We start from the raw sequence: 22,673 nt of genomic DNA on the forward strand, positions 1-22,673 counted from the left end.
CGGACATTCAGTTTCCGTTTTATAAAATAATCAAATTTTGGTCATTTTTCCGCTGTCCCGGTAAATCCCACAAGAGGGCATAAGCAATCATTTGCAAATGTACAAAACATCACGAATCACGACATGGCCTTATCTCCAAAACGGAAAATATTTCGAGGCCGAAACTTGGTGAGCGTAGGTTTGGCATAATGGGCAGTTGGCCCCGAACAAGATGGCGTCTAGGCCTCAACGGTTTTTGAGTTATGGCCATTTTTCTGGGATTAAAGGTCCAAAATGAAAATATCAAGGAGCCTCCGGTGTCAATAAAAAAATAACCAGCCATTTATCTATCGTCATTTAAGAGAAATCGTACAATGTCAAATTGGTGATGTTCAAAAATATATATATTTTTTTAAACAGTTACAGATCCAGTTGCAGGGTGTTCATACGAATCTTTTTAAAGTGTGCTGCGGAGCTCTGTGAGATTTCTGTGATTTTCTGTGATTTTCTGAAATGACACACACTCACCAAACCCTCCGTAAATAACTCAGTTCTTAACGTAAAGACTTAAAACTCAGGGTTCTGTAAAGGCATACCCCAAACAGGATATGTGTTTAATTGGTGTCACAGGGGCTGTTTCGAAGGGTTAAAAAAAGTCAGATCTTTCCAAAACTTCATATGTGTGATTAGGCAACCCCCATGAACTGTAAATCACTTCCCATAAAATTTCAAAGAAAAACTAAATCACACACAGGAGGGACGTATTGGGGTGCGTAGAGACAGACAGTGCCTGCAATAGTTAGCTTTGTTCGAGCTAAAAAAGAACCGTCAGACCTAGAGTTCCGAAACTTTAGAAACCTGTTCTAGACCTCAGGTCGATAGTGCGTGGTGAGTTACGTGGCTCTAGAAGGTTCTCGGACCGAGAAACAGCCTCGTACATTTGCAATAACTTCAATTCATTTTTGCATCACGTAAATGACGACATTTAGAAATGTCCCAGAGCCGCAAGACTAGGTGCATTGCGACCGTCTCGGCCCATATAGGCGGACCCCAACGTTTCTGTCCGATAGCTCATTCAAGGACCCCGTAGCAAGTCATGGAAAAAAGGGGATTTTCAGCACCAATTAGGGTCTTGCTTGGGCACCAAATGACATATCGAGTCGAAACTTGGGATTCGGGGTCGCCTCAGCTAGGCCTACACATAACATCAGAACTGGACCCGCAGCTGGAACGTAACTACGTGTTTTACTTTTTTATTATGGTTTGAATAGAAGGCGTTGTGAATTTTGGGCCAGCTCTGTAGTATGTGATAGTTGGCTACTAAACGAGTTGGAAAAAGTGGGATTGGTGTCAGTTTGTATCAGTTTGGTGTCAGAATTATATCTAATTGACTGATGCACGGTGACTTGCTGGTGACTCTTGTCCATTTGCAATATGTTTAAACAGTGAAGTACCATCACCAATTCGTGATGGTAAATGCCCATTGAACCATATTGCAAATGCACAGTGAATTTGCAAGTGAGAAAACATAAACAAATGGACATAATGAAATCAACACAACGAGCGATGGAGAAGAACCACTATCAATGCCCGGCCATCCTGTGTTCATCATACCAGTCAATGTTGCAGTTCTGCAGGATTTTTGAGCATGTCAAATTTCTTATGGCATTTGGCCCCCAAAAAAGTGACTTTTGACTTTGACTTCCTATGAAATCATATTGCAAATGGACAAAACATATGCCTCATGCACAAGTTAAAAAAAAATTATGATAATAAAAGTTGACAAAAGTATAGTTTGAACAAAGTATAGTTTGACTTTTGAGCATGCCAAATTCGTGATGGTAAATGCCCATTGAAACATATTGCAAATGCACGTGCATTTGCAATATGATTCGATAGTGAAAAAAACATCACCAAATGGACATGATGAAATCAACACAATGAGTGATGGAAAGGAACAACTATCACTGCCCAGCCATCCCGAGTTCATCAGGCCAGTCAATTTAGCATTTCTGCAGGATTTTTGAGCATGTCAAATTTCTTATGGCATTTGGGCCCCAAAAAAGTTACTTTTGACTTTGACTTTTGACTTCCTATGAAATCATATTGCAAATGGCGAAAACATATGCCTTATGCACAAGTTTTTAAAAAATTCTGATAATAAAATATGACTAAAGTATGTTTTTTAAAGCACTTTTTTAAGGGTGTATAGTTTTTTCAAAATTTCTGCTATATTTGACTTTTGACTTTCGACTTCCAATGAAATCATATTGCAAATGGACAAAACATATGCCTAATGGCAAGTAAATAATAAAAAAAAAAAGATAATAAATTGGACAAAAATTCATACAGTTCTTACACATGTGTAATTGACAAAAGAAATCGAAAGAATTTCGAAAAACTGTCCAGAAAGCACTTTTTTAAAGGGTTGCTAGGTTTTTGAAAAAATAAAAAAACTTTTTCAAAATTTTGCTTTTGGATGACTTGTGTTGCATTTGCAACATGAAAAACCACGGTGGAGCGCGCTCGCCACCTGTTGGATTTTCAAAGTGTTACTCCTGGCATTTGCCATATGGCATTAGCAATCAACTTTGAATGAAACGACGCCGAATTGAGTGGTATTAGACACCGTGTATATGGTTTGTCCAGTGCCAATGACTTCCCATAAATTTTTGTCCATTTCAGGGGGGTGTTCCCTTACAAACATTAGGAACAACTTCCTGCTAATGAGTTGCAACCCCCCCCCCCCCCCCACACACCCTCCGCAGAACAACCTCAATTCGTCACGGCATGGACTCTACAAGGTGTCAAAAGTGTTCCACAGGGAACACAGCTGGCCCATGTTGACGCAAATGCTTCTCACAGTTGTGTCAAGTTGACTGGATGACCATTCTTAATACACATGGGAAACTGTTGAGCGAGAAAAACCAAGAAGCATTGAAGTTCTTGACACAAACTGATGCGCCTGGCAACTACTACCATATCCTGTTCAAAGGCACTTACATGTATTGTCTTGCTCATTCACCCTCTGAATGGCACAAATACACAATCCATGTCTCAATTGTCTCAAAGCTTTAAAAATCCTTCTTTAACCAGTGTCCTCCCCTTCATCTACACTGATTGAAGTGGATTTAACAAGTGGCATCAAGTCAAGGCTCTGGCTGTGCCACTCAAGTATATTCAGAGACTTGTCCCGAAGCCCCTCCTGCGTTGTCCTGGCTGTGTGCTTAGGGTCGTTGTCCTGTTGGAAGGTAAACCTTCGCCCCAGTCTGTGGTCCTGAGCGCTCTGGAGCAGGTTCTCATCAAGGATCTCTCTGTACTTTGCTCCATTCATCTTCCCCTCGATCCTGACTAGTCTCCCAGTCCCTGCTGCTGAAAAACATCCACACAGCATGATGCTGCCACCATGCTTCACTGTGCCTGGTTTCCTCCAGACGTGACGCTTGGCATTAAGGCCAAAAAAGTTCAATCTTGGTTTCATCAGACCAGAGAATCTTGTTTCTCATGTTCTGAGAGTCCTTTAGGTGCTTTACGGCAAATTCAAAGCGGGCTTTGTGTGCGTTTTACTGAGGAGTGGCTTCCGTCTGGCCACTAAAGCCTGATTGGTGGAGTGCTGCAGAGATGTTTGTCCTTCTGGAAGGTTCTCCCATCTCCACAAAGGAACTCTGGAGCTCTGTCAGAGTGACCATCGGGTTCTTGGTCACCTCCCTGACCAAGGCCCTTCTCCCCCGATTGCTCAGTTTGGCCAGGTGGCCAGCTCTAGGAAGAGTCTTGGTGGTTCCAAACTTCTATTTAAAAATTATGGAGGCCACTGTGTTCTTGGGGACCTTCAATGCTGCTGACATTTTTTGGTACCCTTCCCCAGATATGTGCCTCGACACAATCCTGTCTCGAAGCTCTACGGACAATTCCTTCGGCCTCATGGCTTGGTTTTTGCTCTGACAACTGTGGGGCCTTATATAGACAGGTGTGCCTGCCTTAATCATGTCCAATCAATTTAATTTACCACAGGTGGACTCCAAGTTGTAGAAACATCTCATGGATGATCAATGGAAACAGGATGCACCTGAGCTCAATTTCGAGTATCATAGCAAAGGGTCTGAATACTTGTGTAATTAAGGTATTACTTTTTTATTTTTTATAAATTGGCACAAAATAAAGGCTTTTCTATTATGGGGCATTGTGTGTAGATTGATGAGGATCCATTTTAGAATAAGGTTGTAACATAACAAAATGTGGAAAAGGGGAAGGGGTCTGAATACTTTCCAAATGCACTGTATATGTGTGCACCTGTTGTTTGAGTAGCTGGTTGTCCGCCTGAACTCTCAACACCTCTTTGAAGTGGTCCTGCAGTCGCTGGTCTCAGCTCCCAAAAGTAGTCACACACTTTCGACAAGATCCCTCCTTTCTTCTAAAGAGACAAGGTCCCACATGACTTATATTGTAAGAAAACATGATTTCGCACAATCTGCCATTGTGGGTGAGTTTCTCAGACACAGATTAAGCCTACTTCTGGACTAAAAACCTATTTCAATGGAGTGTTTCGATTGAGCATGCTTTCTTGTCCAGGACTAGGCGTAATTTGTGTCCAGGAAACCATCCCATAAAGTCTGTAAACGTCTTAAATGATATAATTTACCACACCCACTGCTCCAGTCTTAGTACTGTCTATGTTGCAGTCTAGGATGATCTTTGAGAGAGTGATGATCCGGTTGTTGATCTTGTCTCTTCTCCGCCTCTCCACTGCAAATACAAGAATCCCATAGCTTAGTTGTTAAAGCTACAGTGGTTCTTCCTGTAAAAGTTGCGTCATACTGCAGCACACCTTGCAGGCTTCCACAGAATCCTAAGGCACGTTATTTAATTGTCAGCCATTGTTGCCATTAATGCTAGTTAGTGCTAGTTTGACCACCAGAGGGCATCTTTGAGAAGCATTTGGCAGTCTTCAATATTGGCTGTACTAGAAAATGTAAAAGCTTTTTTTAAGAACATAGTATATGGATTGATTTTAAGAAATGTAGCTTAATTAATTAGAATATTATAGCGTTTCTATTTCAAGAAAAAAAAAACTCAGTGTTTCCGTTAGGAAAATATGGTGCTGTATAACGTGACCTTTATTTAATTAGGCAAGTCAGTTAAGAACAAATTCTTATTTACAATTACCGCCTACACCGGCCAAACCAGGGCCAATTGTGCGCCGCCCTATGGGACTCCCAATCACAGCAGGTTGTGATACAGCCAACCTAACTAAGAAATACATTTGATGAAACAATTCTCCCCCTACCCTCCTTCTTGGCAAGAGTCTATTGTCCTGCTAATAGCCCATAATGGCACTGTACAACGTGACCAATCGGGAGTAGGCTACAGTAGAACAGTAAGAGCAAAATAATCCTAACATTTCCACACCCTAATTGTAGTCTAACCACTGTACAGCATGAGCCATACTCCCATTCTGAAGTTTTTTATTTTTATTTTTTTATTTCACCTTTATTTAACCAGGTAGGCTAGTTGAGAACAAGTTCTCATTTGCAACTGCGACCTGGCCAAGATAAAGCATAGCAGTGTGAGCAGACAACAAAGAGTTACACATGGAGTAAACAATTAACAAGTCAATAACACAGTAGAAACCAAAGGGGGAGTCTATATACAATGTGTGCAAAAGGCATGAGGAGGTAGGCAAATAATTACAATTTTGCAGATTAACACTGGAGTGATGAATGATCAGATGGTCATGTACAGGTAGAGATATTGGTGTGCAAAAGAGCAGAAAAGTAAATAAATAAAAACAGTATGGGGATGAGGTAGGTGAAAAAGGGTGGGCTATTTACCAATAGACTATGTACAGCTGCAGCGATCTGTTAGCTGCTCAGATAGCTGATGTTTGAAGTTGGTGAGGGAGATAAAAGTCTCCAACTTCAGCGATTTTTGCAATTCGTTCCAGTCACAGGCAGCAGAGTACTGGAACGAAAGGCGGCCAAATGAGGTGTTGGCTTTAGGGATGATCAGTGAGATACACCTGCTGGAGCGCGTGCTACGGATGGGTGTTGCCATCGTGACCAGTGAGCTGAGATAAGGCGGAGCTTTACCTAGCATGGACTTGTAGATGACCTGGAGCCAGTGGGTCTGGCGCCGAATATGTAGCGAGGGCCAGCCGACTAGAGCATACAAGTCGCAGTGGTGGGTGGTATAAGGTGCTTTAGTGACGAAACGGATGGCACTGTGATAGACTGCATCCAGTTTGCTGAGTAGAGTGTTGGAAGCCATTTTGTAGATGACATCGCCGAAGTCGAGGATCGGTAGGATAGTCAGTTTTACTAGGGTAAGCTTGGCGGCGTGAGTGAAGGAGGCTTTGTTGCGGAATAGAAAGCCGACTCTTGATTTGATTTTCGATTGGAGATGTTTGATATGAGTCTGGAAGGAGAGTTTGCAGTCTAGCCAGACACCTAGGTACTTATAGACTTATAGTCCACATATTCTAGGTCGGAACCATCCAGGGTGGTGATGCTAGTCGGGCATGCGGGTGCAGGCAGCGACCGGTTGAAAAGCATGCATTTGGTTTTACTAGCGTTTAAGAGCAGTTGGAGGCCACGGAAGGAGTGTTGTATGGCATTGAAGCTTGTTTGGAGGTTAGATAGCACAGTGTCCAAAGACGGGCCGAAGGTATATAGAATGGTGTCGTCTGCGTAGAGGTGGATCAGGGAATCGCCCGCAGCAAGAGCAACATCATTGATATACACAGAGAAAAGAGTCGGCCCGAGAATTGAACCCTGTGGCACCCCCATAGAGACTGCCAGAGGACCAGACAGCATGCCCTCCGATTTGACGCACTGAACTCTGTCTGCAAAGTAATTGGTGAACCAGGCAAGGCAGTCATCCGAAAAACCGAGGCTCCTGAGTCTGCCGATAAGAATATGGTGATTGACAGAGTCGAAAGCCTTGGCAAGGTCGATGAAGACGGCTGCACAGTACTGTCTTTTATCGATGGCGGTTATGATATCGTTGAGTACCTTGAGTGTGGCTGAGGTGCACCCGTGACCGGCTCGGAAACCAGATTGCACAGCGGAGAAGGTGCGGTGGGATTCGAGATGGTCAGTGACCTGTTTGTTGACTTGGCTTTCGAAGACCTTAGATAGGCAGGGCAGGATGGATATAGGTCTGTAATAGTTTGGGTCCAGGGTGTCTCCCCCTTTGAAGAGGGGGATGACTGCGGCAGCTTTCCAATCCTTGGGGATCTCAGACGATATGAAAGAGAGGTTGAACAGGCTGGTAATAGGGGTTGCGACAATGGTGGCAGATAGTTTCAGAAATAGAGGGTCCAGATTGTCAAGCCCAGCTGATTTGTACGGGTCCAGGTTTTGCAGCTCTTTCAGAACATCTGCTATCTGGATTTGGTTAAAGGAGAACCTGGAGAGGCTTGGGCGAGGAGCTGCGGGGGGGGCGGAGCTGTTGGCCGAGGTTGAAGTAGCCAGGCGGAAGGCATGGCCAGCCGTTGAGAAATGCTTATTGAAGTTTTCGATAATCATGGATTTATCAGTGGTGACCGTGTTACCTAGCCTCAGTGCAGTGGGCAGCTGGGAGGAGGTGCTCTTGTTCTCCATGGACTTCACGGTGTCCCAGAACTTTTTGGAGTTGGAGCTACAGGATGCAAACTTCTGCCTGAAGAAGCTGGCCTTAGCTTTCCTGACTGACTGCGTGTATTGGTTCCGGACTTCCCTGAACAGTTGCATATCACGGGGACTATTCGATGCTATTGCAGTCCGCCACAGGATGTTTTTGTGCTGGTCGAGGGCAGTCAGGTCTGGGGTGAACCAAGGGCTGTATCTGTTCTTAGTTCTGCATTTTTTGAACGGAGCATGCTTATCTAAAATGGTGAGGAAGTGACCAGGCATCCTCAACTGACGGGATGAGGTCAATGTCCTTCCAGGATACCCGGGCCAGGTCGATTAGAAAGGCCTGCTCACAGAAGTGTTTTAGGGAGCGTTTGACAGTGATGAGGGGTGGTCGTTTGACTGCGGCTCCGTAGCGGATACAGGCAATGAGGCAGTGATCGCTGAGATCCTGGTTGAAGACAGCGGAGGTGTATTTGGAGGGCCAGTTGGTCAGGATGACGTCTATGAGGGTGCCCTTGTTTACAGAGTTAGGGTTGTACCTGGTGGGTTCCTTGATGATTTGTGTGAGATTGAGGGCATCTAGCTTAGATTGTAGGACTGGCGAGGTGTTAAGCATATCCCAGTTTAGGTCACCTAACAGAACAAACTCTGAAGCTAGATGGGGGGCGATCAATTCACAAATGGTGTCCAGGGCACAGCTGGGAGCTGAGGGGGGTCGGTAGCAGGCGGCAACCGTGAGAGACTTATTTCTGGAGAGAGTAATTTTCAAAATTAGTAGTTCGAACTGTTTGGGTATGGACCTGGAAAGTATGACATTACTTTGCAGGCTATCTCTGCAGTAAACTGCAACTCCGCCCCCTTTGGCAGTTCTATCTTGGCGGAAGATGTTATAGTTGGGTATGGAAATCTCTGAATTTTTGGTGGCCTTCCTGAGCCAGGATTCAGACACAGCAAGGACATCAGGGTTAGCAGAGTGTGCTAAAGCAGTGAGTAAAACAAACTTAGGGAGGAGGCTTCTGATGTTGACATGCATGAAACCAAGGCTTTTTCGATCACAGAAGTCAACAAATGAGGGTGCCTGGGGACATGCAGGGCCTGGGTTTACCTCCACATCACCTGCGGAACAGAGAAGGAGTAGTATGAGGGTGCGGCTAAAGGCTATCAAAACTGGTCGCCTAGAGCGTTGGGGACAGAGAATAAGAGGAGCAGGTTTCTGGGCATGGTAGAATATATTCAGGGCATAATGCGCAGACAGGGGTATGGTGGGGTATGTCAAGTTAGTCAATACCACTTACACAAGATAATCAAAATCATTTTGGAAATGACATGAAAACATTTAGTAAGGCTTCTCCTTTTTCTCTCTATGCCCATAGTAAGTCTGAACTTTTACTTTTAAATCTCCATTTGTCAGATAAATTATTTTTTACTTTCATTTTGTTGTGCTCTTCTTATCCCTAGGTGCCCAGGGGGGCATCCATCTTCCTGCATAGAGAGACTAAGACAAATAAATGGTCAAACTTAATGTCACCATTACGTAAAACCTACGCTCATAAAAACAAACAAATTGACAGTGTATTCAAATACATTGTCCACAAATTCAAATTAGAAAGATAAACAAATTGCCTATAGCACTTATTTCTCGTACTGCATTTAAGACACCATTTATTTGACATGGCAACACTTTACATTTGTGCACAACAGTTGAAACAATCTACTTGAAGACGTTGGTCATACTTTATTTGGATAGTCCAGATAGTGTGTTGATCGTATGACCATCTGTTGATAAGCATGACCATCTGTTGATAAGCAACTGCTTGAGAAGGTAAGTGTACAGTTTTTAGGGTTAGGATAAGGGTAAGGGTTAGTTGAAATGTTGCTGATAGTCCCATCTGTAGATGCTCTACGGACTATCCAAATAAAGTGTTACCGAGACGTTTCCTTGCCCCATTAAAGAGGACTCCTTCGGTCATCCTATAACCCAAATCTAAATATAACATACATCCCGTTCACCTGACAGGGACACTAAGATGTATGATTCATCACGACTAGTGGATTAACCACACGTCTGTCTAACAAAGATGGGAGAGGTGCAGTTTTAGGGATGCAAGCAAACGTAGGCCTCACCAATTTCAACTGCCATGCTGTAGAGTCTACTTTTCACCAAGGTCTCTGGGGATGGCAGGTAAGTGGGACAGTTTTTGTTCTCTCCCATTTAAATTTATTTTTATGTCACGATACACACAATCACAAACCAATCACGCAAAAAATTGGAGGGTAAATACAGAGGGGATCATTTCCTGAAGGTTTAGCTAGGGAAAGTCCATTCCAATGTGGAGTTGGGGGGAGAAGTGAGGCGAACCACGTAGATGGGGGAGCATTGGGGTGTGATGAATGTGTATGGAACACTAAACTGTGTGGCAGGTGAAGCTGTACGTGTGTGTGCGAGGGGCAATGGTCCGTGGAGTGCTAGCTTGCAACACATCAGGTGGGCTCAATCATCACATTGAAGTGACCTGGTGTCAGAGAGAGGGGGTACAAATCAGGGATTTATAGGATTCTCAAGAAAGACTAGTGACTTAACGTCTCTGGCCCTATTGTGATAAAGGCAATACTCAAAACTAATTTCAGTCAAATGAATGCAACTTTTAGCTGTTTTTTTAATGGACTGCATTATTTACCGTGTTGAATGTGGGAACTATTTTGCGGACAGACCATTGCCAGGCAACAGTCAGACACGTGAGAGAGAGTGAAGGGAGGACAATCCTTCGAACTCCATGAGCTAGCAAGACAGCTATTTGATTGTTTTACAAAGTTGTTGTAACGCGGTCTGAGTAAACCAAAGTGATGAACCTTTAGCTAGCCCCGCATCCCTGACCACCGTGAGGACAGCATTGGAATTGTTTCTGGTTCAACAGTCATCGGATGGTCTCCGCTTTTTGATGCTGTGAGACACAGAGCTCGGTGTGATGTGAGTCACATTAGACACTGGTTGTGGTAAAACAAGAGACCAGTCCCGTTTAGTCGAGGGGGATTCGCGCGCTTCTCATCGGTCACGCGTAGCTGATCTGGATTCAGGGCCGTGAGTATTCTACTTATTTTATTGGTTTAAAGGGTGTCCCCACTGTTTATATGAGTGCTCTTAGGTATTAAAACCTGGTACCAGGTCCTTACTAATTAACATAGATGTGATTTAAATGTGTTGATAATTGAAACTGAATTGGTACGTCTTGATTTTTATAATAATGAATAACTTTACATTTTGTTTGTTGTGATCATTCTTTATCATAGTTCAAAGGATATCCATTTGTTTATTTTCACTGTGTGGGCATCTTACTAGTAAGCAAATACATGTCTTTAGGGGTACATTACTTATTAGGTGGAGGCACTGAACTACAGCATTTATGGTTATGCCCATACATGTTTACACACATTAACCTTCACATGCTAACTATTTACAGACTAAATACTGCCACACCTAGATACTAGGTCAAAACTGATTAGAACTAAGGTCCCTCAGAAGACAGGGTTAAAAACTGAATTTGAAAATATATATATAATAATAATAATAATAATAATAAAGAGTGACCTCCGTAATTATTGTGACAGTGACATATTTTTTGTTGTTTTGGCACTGCACTCAAGCACTTTGGATTTCAAATGATACAATGACTATTTGAGGGTATTTTCATTTGAGGGTATTTTCATCCATATCAAGTAAACCATCTAGAAATTACAGCACTTTTTGTACATAGTCCCCCCATTTTAGGGGATGAAAAGTATTGGGACAAATTCACTTACTGTATATGTGTATTAAAGAAGTCAAACGTTTTGTATTTAGTCCCATATTCCTAGCACGAAATGACTACATCAAGCTTGTGACTCTACAAACTTGTTTGCTGTTTGTTTTGGTTGTGTTTCAGATCATTTTGTGCCCAATAGAAATTAATGGTAAATAATGTATTGTGTCATTTTGGAGTCACTTTTACTGTAAACAAGAATATAATATGATTTTAAACACTTCTACATGAATGCTACTATGATTAGGAATAGTCCTGAATGAATCGTGAATAATGATGAGTGAGAAAGCTACTCACCTCCGGCCTGTGTAAATGTTGGGTCAGACTGCACCATCACTGCTTTGGCTGCCCCATCTCTGACTGTGTCAGCAGAGAAATTGGCAAAACGCATCTCCCCTCCCACCATCTCCTCCGCAGGACTACCCCCATTACTGAAGGGGTTCTGAATGAGGAGAGAGGTAAATGAAACATCAATACTTCACTAAAATGATATTGTGTACGCCACGCGTGCACACACACACACACACACATATATATGCTACTGCTTGCTGTGCTCCAGTAAATGTCACACTGACTGCCCCAGTACCGTCGCCTGCTGCCTCTAGCTGGTCATCTGTCACCTAGACCACATGATAGGTCAACTGGAGTGAAGAAAGTCAAGGGGAGGTGGTCAGGACATGAATATGCCAAACATTTCATATAGAATCAGACTCCAAGTACATTTAGATGTACCAGGAATTTGAGCTGGTGAAATGGTGCGGACAACCATAAATAGAATATACAATCAGAAAGAATATAGACAAAATTGCCTGGGTCATTGATTGAGCTCACCTGTCCTCTGTGCAGAACTGGTATTGAACATTATGATCTGCAAAAGCTGCGGCCTGCTGTACACTCTGTATGGTAACTGCAGTCTGCTCCTCCGTCACCACACCCTCTGAGAAAAACACACTAGCACGTTAGAATCCACACTTTCACAATCTCTCTCTCACAAAAACACATTTCAAAATTCCAGCATTTGAACAGAGGAAATCGCACACCCGATGCCTACCTTCCAATTGGAGAACCTCCTCTGTTTGCCGTGACTGATGGAGGGATAAGGGAGTTCTTTTAAAACACTCATATTCAATTAAAACAGCTGTGTACTATAGGCAAATTAATAATACTCCAAGGGATAAGAACCATATATACGTGAGATCCTTCCACTTCATGATACAAGTGTCAAACTTGGTATACTAATACTAGATACCTTAAGGAACATTTTAAAGATTGGAGGCAGTCTGGGAAGCATGTCAGTCACCATGGTGGCCATTTAATAAAATGGCTGCCATTCGGATTTCCTGTTAATTAAAAAATATATATAGGGTAGAATCATTCCAAACAATATCAAAATAACTTTATGTTATCTACCCACTAAATAAACTCCACAAATAATATAGACAATCATTCTGACCATAGAATACTCTTGACCTTCATGGGGGTTATAAGACCTTCATGGGGGTTATACGACCTTCATGGGGGTTATAAGACCTTCATGGGGGTTATATTGAGGTAATTTCCAACATAGTCCAACAGCTACGGGAAAAATGTGAAATATTTTTGGCTCGAGCCATCACAGATTTTGTTCATTACACCCATGGCAGACATTTTCATTATGGACAGCTATGGCCACCAATCAGCTGGATATTATACGCTACGTGGCCAAAGGTATGTGGACTCCTTCAAAATTAGTGGATTCTGATATTTTTGCCACACTTGTTGCTTACAGGTTTATACAATCAAACACACAGCCATGCAATCTCATTAGACAAACATTGGCAGTAGAATAGCCCGTACTGAAGAGCTCAGTGACTTTCAACATGCCACCGTCATAGGATGCCACCTTTCCAACAAGTCAGTTCATCAAATTTCTGCCCTGTTAGAGCTGCCCTGGTCAACTGTAAGTGCTGTTATTGTGAAGTGGAAACGTCTAGGAGCAACAATGGCTCAGTCGCGAAGTGGTAGGCCACACAAGTAAAAATCGCCTGTCCTCGGTTGCAACACTCACTGACTCTGGAAGCAACGTCAGCAAAAGAACTGTTCGTTGGGAGCTTCATGAAATGGGTTTCCATGGCCGAGCAGCCGCACACAAGCCTAAGATCACCATGCACAATGCCAAGTGTCGGCTGGAGTGGTGCCATTGGACTCTGGAGCAGTGGAAACACCCTCTCTGGAGTGATGAATCACGCTTCAACCTCTGACAGTTCGACAGACGAATCTGGGTTTAGCGGATGCCATGAGAATGTTATCTGTTTTAATGTAGTTGGGTGGAGTCGGAATAATGGTCTGGGGCTGTTTTTCACAATTCGGGCTAGGACTCTTAGTACCAGTGAAGGGAAATCTTAGAGCTACAGCATACAATGACATTCTAGGCGATTCTGTGCTTCCAATTTTGTGGCAACAGTTTGGGGCCTTTACTGTTTCAGCATGACAATGCCCCTGTGTACAAAGCAAGGTCCATACAGAAATGGTGTGGAAGAACTTCACTGTACTGCACAGGGCCCTGACCTCAACCCCATTGAACACCTTTGGGATGAATTGGACCGCCGACTGCGAGCCAGGACTGATTGCCAACATCAGTGCGCAACCTCACTAATGCTGTTGTGGCTGAATGGAAGCAAGTCCCCGCAGCAATGTTCCAACATCTAGTGGAAATCCTTCTCAGAAGAGTGGAGGCTGTTATAGCAGCAAAGGGAGGACCAACTCCATATTAATGCCCATGAGTTTGGAATGAGATGTTCGACGAGCACGTGTTCACATACTTTTAGTCTACATTCATGTAGTGTACATTTACAATGGGATTTAATATAAAAAGTGTACACAGGTTTCCTGTAATTTGTCTTAAAATTGACATAAAACAGAATATCATTATATATCATTGCAATCAGTAGACTTCAGGTAACACACATAATAGTTTTTAGTGTTTACATGTAAACTATTGGAACTAGCTATGAAACAATGTACAAACAGTAGTAAGTTGGCACACATTTTCAACAGTAGTGAGTTGGCAGACGTTTTCACCACTTTTCTACTAAGATTTTAAGGGATATGTATATGGCATCTTTGGGTCATTTTATTGTTTTCCAGACCCCCTCAAACATTTTAAGACATCATTGGGCTGTATGTACCAATTATTTATGGAGATATGGCCATGTGAATCGTGTCCAATATAGCCCTATACAGCTGGTTGGCACCTGTACAAACGTCCTCAGAGTGGAGCAGCATACTACTGAGATGAACTTGATTAACCAAGCTGATTTCACCTGTTGACTCTCTCTAAATGTCACACACTTGTCACTAATTATCAGGACTGCCTTGATAGGCTCATAAAAAAATTGTTTGTTTAAGTCATAATGTTAAGATGTCATGCAATTTCCTTATTTGAGATTTATTGGTTTAATAGATTCGTCCTTATCACCTTTACCTTTTATGTTATGCAACTTGCTTATAAAGCCCCACAGTGGATGTGTCATAACCCATAAAACCTAGTGGTCAAACAGGGAAATGTTTTTTCCACCATTCATTTTTCCCATATGGGATTTTTGAAACACTTAAATAAGGGATGTGTTTTAATAACTGTGTAAATCTCTTTTGGACATTGTGAGTTTTATCAATATATTTGGCTCTATTTACTCTCATATTCGAAAATGCTAATTAGCCTCAAAGTAGATATCAAGACTACAAATTCCTGCATGTCATCTTTAGCTGACACCTTTGCAAACAGGTATTGTGTAAATGTGTACATGTCACAGAATTGTACATTTAAGGAAATAGAGCCAATTTATGAATTACTAAATGTAGTTAACATTATTTCATCCAGAGATTCTTACCTTTGCCTCGATTCGGCAGTCTCATCCAGATCATCATGGCAGTTGAATTTCTATATGATAGCCACATTAGCAGCTAATTGGCGTTGCATATTTTTGTGGGGAGGGGGGGGGTAAATACAGGAAAATATATTGATAAAAATCACCTTGGTCGAGATATTTACACGGTTATCAAAACGTCACTGTAGGGGAAGCCTAAAATCCCCTATGTGAAAAATTAATGGTGGAAAAACTATTGGAACCATTTAGGGCTGACCCCATTTAGTTGACTGGTCAATTGTTTGGTCGACAGGCTGTTAAGTCAACCAAGATTTTTTTTATAATTGAGCAGTCTAAAACCTTTACGATACCAGTCAAAAGTTTGGACACACCTACTAATTCAAGGGTTTTTCTTTATTTTTACTATTTTATACAGAGAATAATGAAGACATCAAAACTATGAAATCTACACACATGAAATCATGTAGTAACAGAAAAGTGTTAAACAAATCAACATATGTTATATTTGAGATTCTCAAAGTAGCCACTCTTTGCCTTTGACAGCTTTGCACACTCTTGGCATTCCCTCAACCAGCTTCATGAGTTTGTCACCTGAAATGCATTTAAATTCACTGGTGTGCCTTGTTAAAAGTTAATTTGTGGAATCTCTTTCCTTCATAAATCCTGTTTGGGATAGGGGGCAGCATTTTCACGTTCGGATGAAAAGCGTGCCCAGAGTAAACTGCCTGCTACTCAGGCCCAGTTACTAATATATGCATATTATTAGTAGTATTGGACAGAAAACACTCTGAAGTTTCTAATACTGTTTGAATGATGTCTGTGAGTATAACAGAACTCATATGGCAGGCGAAAACCTGAGAAAAATCCAACCAGGAAGTGGGAAATCTAAGGTTTGTAGTTTTCAACTCATCGCCTATTGAATATACAGCGTACAGCGTGTATTTTTTTCTTCATCTCAAACTGGAAGTAAACAGTCTGTTTTTACATCCAGCGAGAAAGGCAAAAATTCCTCAACGTAGCCTATTTGAAAAATCTTTCCAGGTCTCTTTCTATAACCACTCACCGTGAAAGGAGAAAAAAGTCATGCTCTTGTCATGACTGACTCTCATTGGTGCGGATCAAAAGGACCCATCAGCTAGGTAAATGTTTGAGGATTTTAGTTTTATAATGAGTTAATGGTTTTTCATGTCTCTTGCACACTAACTAAGCCACGCCCCTAATGAGGTCAGAGTTCGTGTAAACACGATGCAACTGTCTTTCAGGCCAGAGTGCTTAAAAGGACTCGCTGAGAATTTAAATACAGACCAGAGAACGTGAGGACATGGTCCACATGTAGAAATGGTAAAAACTACAAGACCAGAACATGGTAAGACCCTCTGAAACTCTCGACGAGTAACGAAGGTGAAGACTAGACCAAACATGCACCGTCTGCAGCTGGTGTGTAAAGTAGTCTAGGACAATTGACCAAAGAGGGGAGGGAAGGACAGTTCCCTCTCACCACCGTGTGGTAAACCTGAAGGATCCATTCTAAAAAATACTCCAGAACAAAAGAGGTCTACAACTGAGAAGGACATTGTGACTTCTGGTGGACACCAGAGACTTACATGAACTACTTCCCATAGACGGACCGAGTGGTTTCAACAGAGAGACGACAGAGAAAGACATCTAAGCGTAAATATGTTGCATTTCTAATCCGAATGACCGGTTGTTAGGGTGCTAAATATTCCTATTTACGGTGAGCGTAGTTTCCAAATGTATGTAGGATAAGTCCACTCTCTTTGTATCTCCCTGCTCTTTATCTTTCCCACCCCCTTTCCATTGTGTAACAAGCAGTGATAACGGGTTAGTCCACTAGGGAGTGTTTTCATTGCATTATGTTAGTAATCAATAACCTATACCGTGTGTATGTGTGTGTTTGTATTTCTGTGTGATTATTTAGTTAGTAAATAAATAATTAAGCCAATTTGTGTATCGCTGATTCATCACTTAGGTAAGGGTTTGTGCAAATTTACGAAGTCAACTATGTTCAGAATGAGACTGAGGTAATAACTAATAATTGACTGTTACTGATGTAAGATATATTTATATTATCTTTAGAGCTTAAGTCGGGAGATAGAAACTCCGTAAAAAGAACTGCCATGGTGCCCCAAATTCCTAATGAGTTCATTGTTACATGATTAATTTAATCGAGTAATATTTCAATGTAGTAGGTAATTATTCGATAAATAGCAGTCATCACATTAATGATAGTAACGTCACAACACTCTGATCCGGTGGAAACGTAATTAAATAGGCCTATCTGATTCTTCTTATCCCTTGCGCAAATAGCCTACAGCTATGTCTGTCCGGAGCCTGCTGGACTGGGTAAATCTGAGGGCCCAGTATATTTTATACATTTTATACAATGTTGAAAGTTTGCTAGTGCAAATTCAGGCTAGACCCAAGTTAATTGTTGATACAATGTTTCAGGTTTGTTGATAGGATATTTATTTTTATCAGGATAGATTCTATCTGCAGGTTGCAGATGTTTTTATTTGTTGGCTTTATGTAGGCTATTTTTACATAGTTGCCAATATAAATTGCTTTTAGAATTTTGATTAACTACATGAAAATGCTTTTGAAATAAAGACTTTATTATAAATTGAATGAAACTGTTCCGTGAAAATGTGCCTATAAAAAACACAACTAGAAATGGTAAGATAAAATGGAAAATGTTGCCGACCCCTGGTGTAGGCTATTAGGAAACTTAACAGCAGGAGCGAAGGCCGGCAGCAGCGGGGGTAAGAGGGTCGGGAACATTTAAAAAATATATATATAATCTGGTTAGGCTATCTTGATCTCTGGATCCCTTGAGCCATTTGTGTGTCTTAATTATTTAATCACAGTGTGCTTAAAGGTCGCAATTGTAAATGAGAACTTGTTCTCAACTTGCCTACCTGGTTAAATAAAGGTAAAATAAAATAAAATAAATAAAAGCATCAGACAAGTTCAGTAGCCTATATATAGGGTATTTTATTAAAACACAAACACAAACAGTGTTGCTATATTGGGAAAAATACACGTTTTAAAATTTAAACCAAGCAATTGGTCGAAAGAACAGAAGACCTAGGTTGACCAAGACTTTTTATATTTTTTTATTGGAGACACCCCTAGAATCATTTCCCTGTTTGACCGCTAGGTTTTATGGGTATTATGACTCATACTGTGGTACTTTGTCTCATTTGTTGCAGAACCACACACAAATCCAACTTCTTAGTCTATTTTTCAACGACCATATTGAAAATGAGTGTGAAATGTGGTGGCTCTATTACAAACTCTATTACATTTTGTCCTGTAGCTGCTGAACTATGGTAAAAATTACCTCAATGTGACCCCCATGAAAGTCTTATGAGTATTTTGTTATCAGAAATATTGTCTATATTATCAGTGGGGTTTATTTAGTGGGTATATAACAATGACTTTGTAATGTTATATTGTTTGGAATGATTTTACCCTAACAGGAAATCTGGATTGACTGGTAGGCTTCCCAGACTGCCTGCAATATTTAAAATGTTCCTTAATGTATCTAGTATTAGTGTACCAAGTTTGATACTTGTATCCTAAAATGTAACAATTATTTAATCTATCCGCTGGACTATAATTGACTGTGTACTGTACACTGATATAAGTAGCAAGAGTGCCCCCTGGTGTTTGCGGAAGAAATGTGGCATAATAGTCTGCTAAAGTTGAATCAGTAAAATGTATACTAACTTAACTTTGGGATAATCAGTCAATGTAACTTGCATGCATCAGCAGGTCAACACTTTCCCTCCAAAACATTGACAAATGGTAACGCCCCCGTAATCCTTCAAACAGAGGCTAAAACACTTATGGCTGCAGTCTTTTTTAAGGCACAGCTCATAACAGTGCTGTTCAGAAGGGCTTTCAATTATTATTATTATTATCATTATCAAACCCATTGTGGAATATTGCATAATGATATCAAAATGGAATCGTTGTAAAAAAAAAATACAAAAAATAATAATAATACATTATGCAAGCGTGGGCAAAATATAGCCCGTTTCATGTAACCAATAACAAAATATATTACTGAAAATACATTAATAAAGGTGACGCTAATGTGTTGCTAAGGAAGAAGATGCCTATGCTTGGGAAGTTATTACGAGCGATGAGCATAGGACGCGTTTTCTTACCTCTAATAGCTGTCCAAACTCTGTTCAACCATATCCATGAAGGTTACAGTTTAAAATATGATATTCAGCGACACTGAAATGCGGAGATGGATGTACAGATCACCCGGACAAACACACAAGTCATGTGATAAAGACAGTCCAGAGGTACCGACATTGTACCGACCTAAATTAAAATGAAAAACGCGAACTAGGAGTTGTTGACGTCGCTTGTTCGAAAATGCGAGATTAGGGCTTCAGAATTTGACACTGTTGAAGGGTCAAACGACATTTACCGTCGGAGTTATACAGGGCCATTGGGAAGATATTTCCGTCATTAACTGGTTTATTTTGTGCCTTTTTGTTTATTGTAAAAAAAAATGTTATCCTGATTGGGCTATTACACGTCGTGGTGTACATGTAGCCATCCGCAAGGCTGCGGCAGTAGCCGTGTCGTTGTGGATTATAAAATATTGAGTGGAGTTTACCTGAAACACGCGATTATTCTTGATTCTGCTGAATGTGAACAATGGCATGAGATGAGCTATAAAAGAGCACATTGCTCTCTCTGACCCATGGCAAAAACAGTAGAATTACAGACAATTAGTTTTAATACCGCAACATTTTCTCTTAGCCTCATGACAAAGTGTGTAAAATAGCATTATAAACTGCTATAATTCAGCAAGTTAGCTGCCCCACCAACAACAACAAAAATACATGAAAAAAAAAATTATTATTTACATACATACATACAGTGCGTCTCTGCCTGGCCGGTTCCCCTCTTTCCACTGGGATTCTCTGCCTCTAACCCTATTACAGGGGTTGAGTCACTGGCTTACTGGGGCTCTTTCATACCGTCCCTAGGAGGGGTGCGTCACTTGAGTGGGTTGAGTCACTGACGTGATCTTCCTGTCTGGGTTGGCGCCCCCCACTTGGGTTGTGCCGTGGCGGAGATCTTTGTGGGCTATACTCGGCCTTGTCTCCGGATGGTAAATTGTTGGTTGAAGATATCACTCTAGTGATGTGGGGGCTGTGCTTTGGCAAAGTGGGTGGGGTTATATCCTTCCTGTTTGGCCCTGTCCGGGGGTATCATCGGATGGGGCCACAGTGTCTCCTGACCCCTCCTGTCTCAGCCTCCGGTATTTATGCTGCAGTAGTTTGTGTCAGGGGGCTAGGGTCAGTTTGTTATATCTGGAGTACTTCTCCTGTCCTATCCGGTGTCCTGTGTGAATTTAAGTATGCTCTCTCTAATTCTCTCTTTCTCTCAGAGGACCTGAGCCCTAGGACCATGCCTCAGGACTACCTGGCATGATGACTCCTTGCTGTCCCCAGTCCACCTGGCCGTGCTGCTGCTCCAGTTTCAACTGTTCTTCCTGCGGCTATGGAATCCTGACCTGTTCACCGGACGTGCTACCTGTCCCAGACCTGCTGTTTTCAACTCTCTAGAGACAGCAGGAGTGGTAGAGATACTCTTAATGATCGGCTATGAAAAGCCAACTGACATTTACTCCTGAGGTGCTGACATTCTGCACCCTCGACAACTACTGTGATTATTATTGTTTGACCATGCTGGTCATTTATGAACATTTGAACATCTTGGCCATGTTCTGTTATAATCTCCACCCGGCACAGCCAGAAGAGGACTGGCCACCCATCATAGCCTGGTTCCTCTCTAGGTTGCTTCCTAGGTTTTGGCCTTTCTAGGGAGTTTTTCCTAGCCACAGTGCTTCTACACCTGCATTGCTTGCTGTTTGGGGTTTTAGGCTGGGTTTCTGTACAGCACTTTGAGATATCAGCTGATGTACGAAGGGCTATGTAAATAAATGTGATTTGATTTGATTTTGAACAGGCTAGTAATAGGGGTTGCAACAATTTCGGCAGATAATTTTTAGAAAGAAAGGGTCCAGATTGTCTAGCCCGGGTGATTTGTAGGGGTCCAGATTTTGCAGCTCTTTCAGCGCATCAGCTGACTGGATTTGGGAGAAGAAGAAATGGGAAAGGCTTGGGTGAGTTGCTGTGGGGGGTGCAGTGCTGTTGACCGGGGTAGGGGTAGCCAGGTGGAAAGCATAGCCAGCCGTAGAAAAGTGCTTTTTGAAATTCTCAATTATAGTGGTGATTTATCGGTGGTGGAAGAGTTTCCTACCCTCAGTGCAGTGGGCAGCTGGGAGAAGGTGTTCTTATTCTCCATGGACTTTACAGTGTCCCAGAACGTTTTTGAGTTTGTGTTGCAGGAAGCAAATTTCTGCTTGAAAGAGCTAGCCTTGGCTTTTCCAACTGCCTGTGTATATTGGTTTCTAGCGTCCCTGAAAAGTTGCATATCGCGGGGGCTGTTTGATGCTAATGCAGAACGCCATAGGATGTTTTTGTGTTGGTTATGGGCAGTCAGGTCTGGAGAGAACCAAGAGCTATATCTGTTCCTAGTTCTACATTTCTTGAATGGTGCATGCTTATTTAAGATGGTGAGGAAGGCATTTTTTTAAATAATCAGGCATCCTCTACTGACAGGATGAGGTCAATATCCTTCCAGGATACCCGTGCCGGGTTAGCAGAGTGTGCTAAAGCAGTGAATAAAACAAACTTAGGGAGGAGGCTTCTAATGTTAACATGCATGAAACCAAGGCTATTATGGTTACAGAAGTCATCAAAAGAGAGCGCCTGGGGAATAGGAGTGGAGCTAGGCACTGCAGGGCCTGGATTCACCTCTACATCACCAGAGGAACAGAAGAGGAGTAGGATAAGGGTACGGCTAAAAGCTATGAGAATTGGTCATCTAGGATGTCCTGAACAGAGAGTTTCTGGGGGCGATAAAATAGCTTCAAGGTATAATGTACAGACAAAGGTATGGTAGGATGTGAATACAGTGGAGGTTTCTGGGGGCGATAAAATAGCTTCAAGGTATAATGTACAGACAAAGGTAATGTAGGATGTGAATACAGTGGAGGTAAACCTTGGCATTGAGTGATGATGAGAGAGATATTGTCTCTAGAAACATCATTGAAACCAGGTGATGTCATCGCATGTGTGGGTGGTGGAACTGAAAGGTTGGATAAGGTATAATGAGCAGGGCTAGAGGCTCTACAGTGAAATAAGCCAATAAGCACTAACCAGGACAGCAATGGACAAGGCATATTGCCATTAAGGAGAGGCATGCTTAGCCGAGTGATCATAAGGGTCCAGTGAGTAGTGAGGTTGGTTGGGGTCACGGAGATTCAGACAGCTAGCCGGGCCATCGGTAGCAAGCTAGCATAAGAT

At 41.9% G+C, this 22,673-nt stretch overlaps 1 protein-coding gene across 1 annotated transcript; it reads right to left on the reverse strand.

The window, feature by feature from the left end:
* Positions 1-603: 603 nt before the first annotated feature.
* On the reverse strand, positions 604-19,483 carry LOC109906939 (upstream stimulatory factor 2). The gene is given in 12 exon segments (XM_074933764.1): positions 604-612; positions 4,270-4,339; positions 4,341-4,390; positions 4,628-4,722; positions 9,017-9,071; positions 10,092-10,102; positions 11,684-11,844; positions 11,924-12,040; positions 12,221-12,323; positions 12,438-12,471; positions 16,825-16,831; positions 19,446-19,483. Coding segments are annotated over 12 exon segments (750 nt in total).
* Positions 19,484-22,673: the final 3,190 nt, after the last annotated feature.

This window comes from Oncorhynchus kisutch, linkage group LG17 (assembly GCF_002021735.2).
Source record: "Oncorhynchus kisutch isolate 150728-3 linkage group LG17, Okis_V2, whole genome shotgun sequence".
Taxonomy (NCBI): domain Eukaryota; kingdom Metazoa; phylum Chordata; class Actinopteri; order Salmoniformes; family Salmonidae; genus Oncorhynchus; species Oncorhynchus kisutch.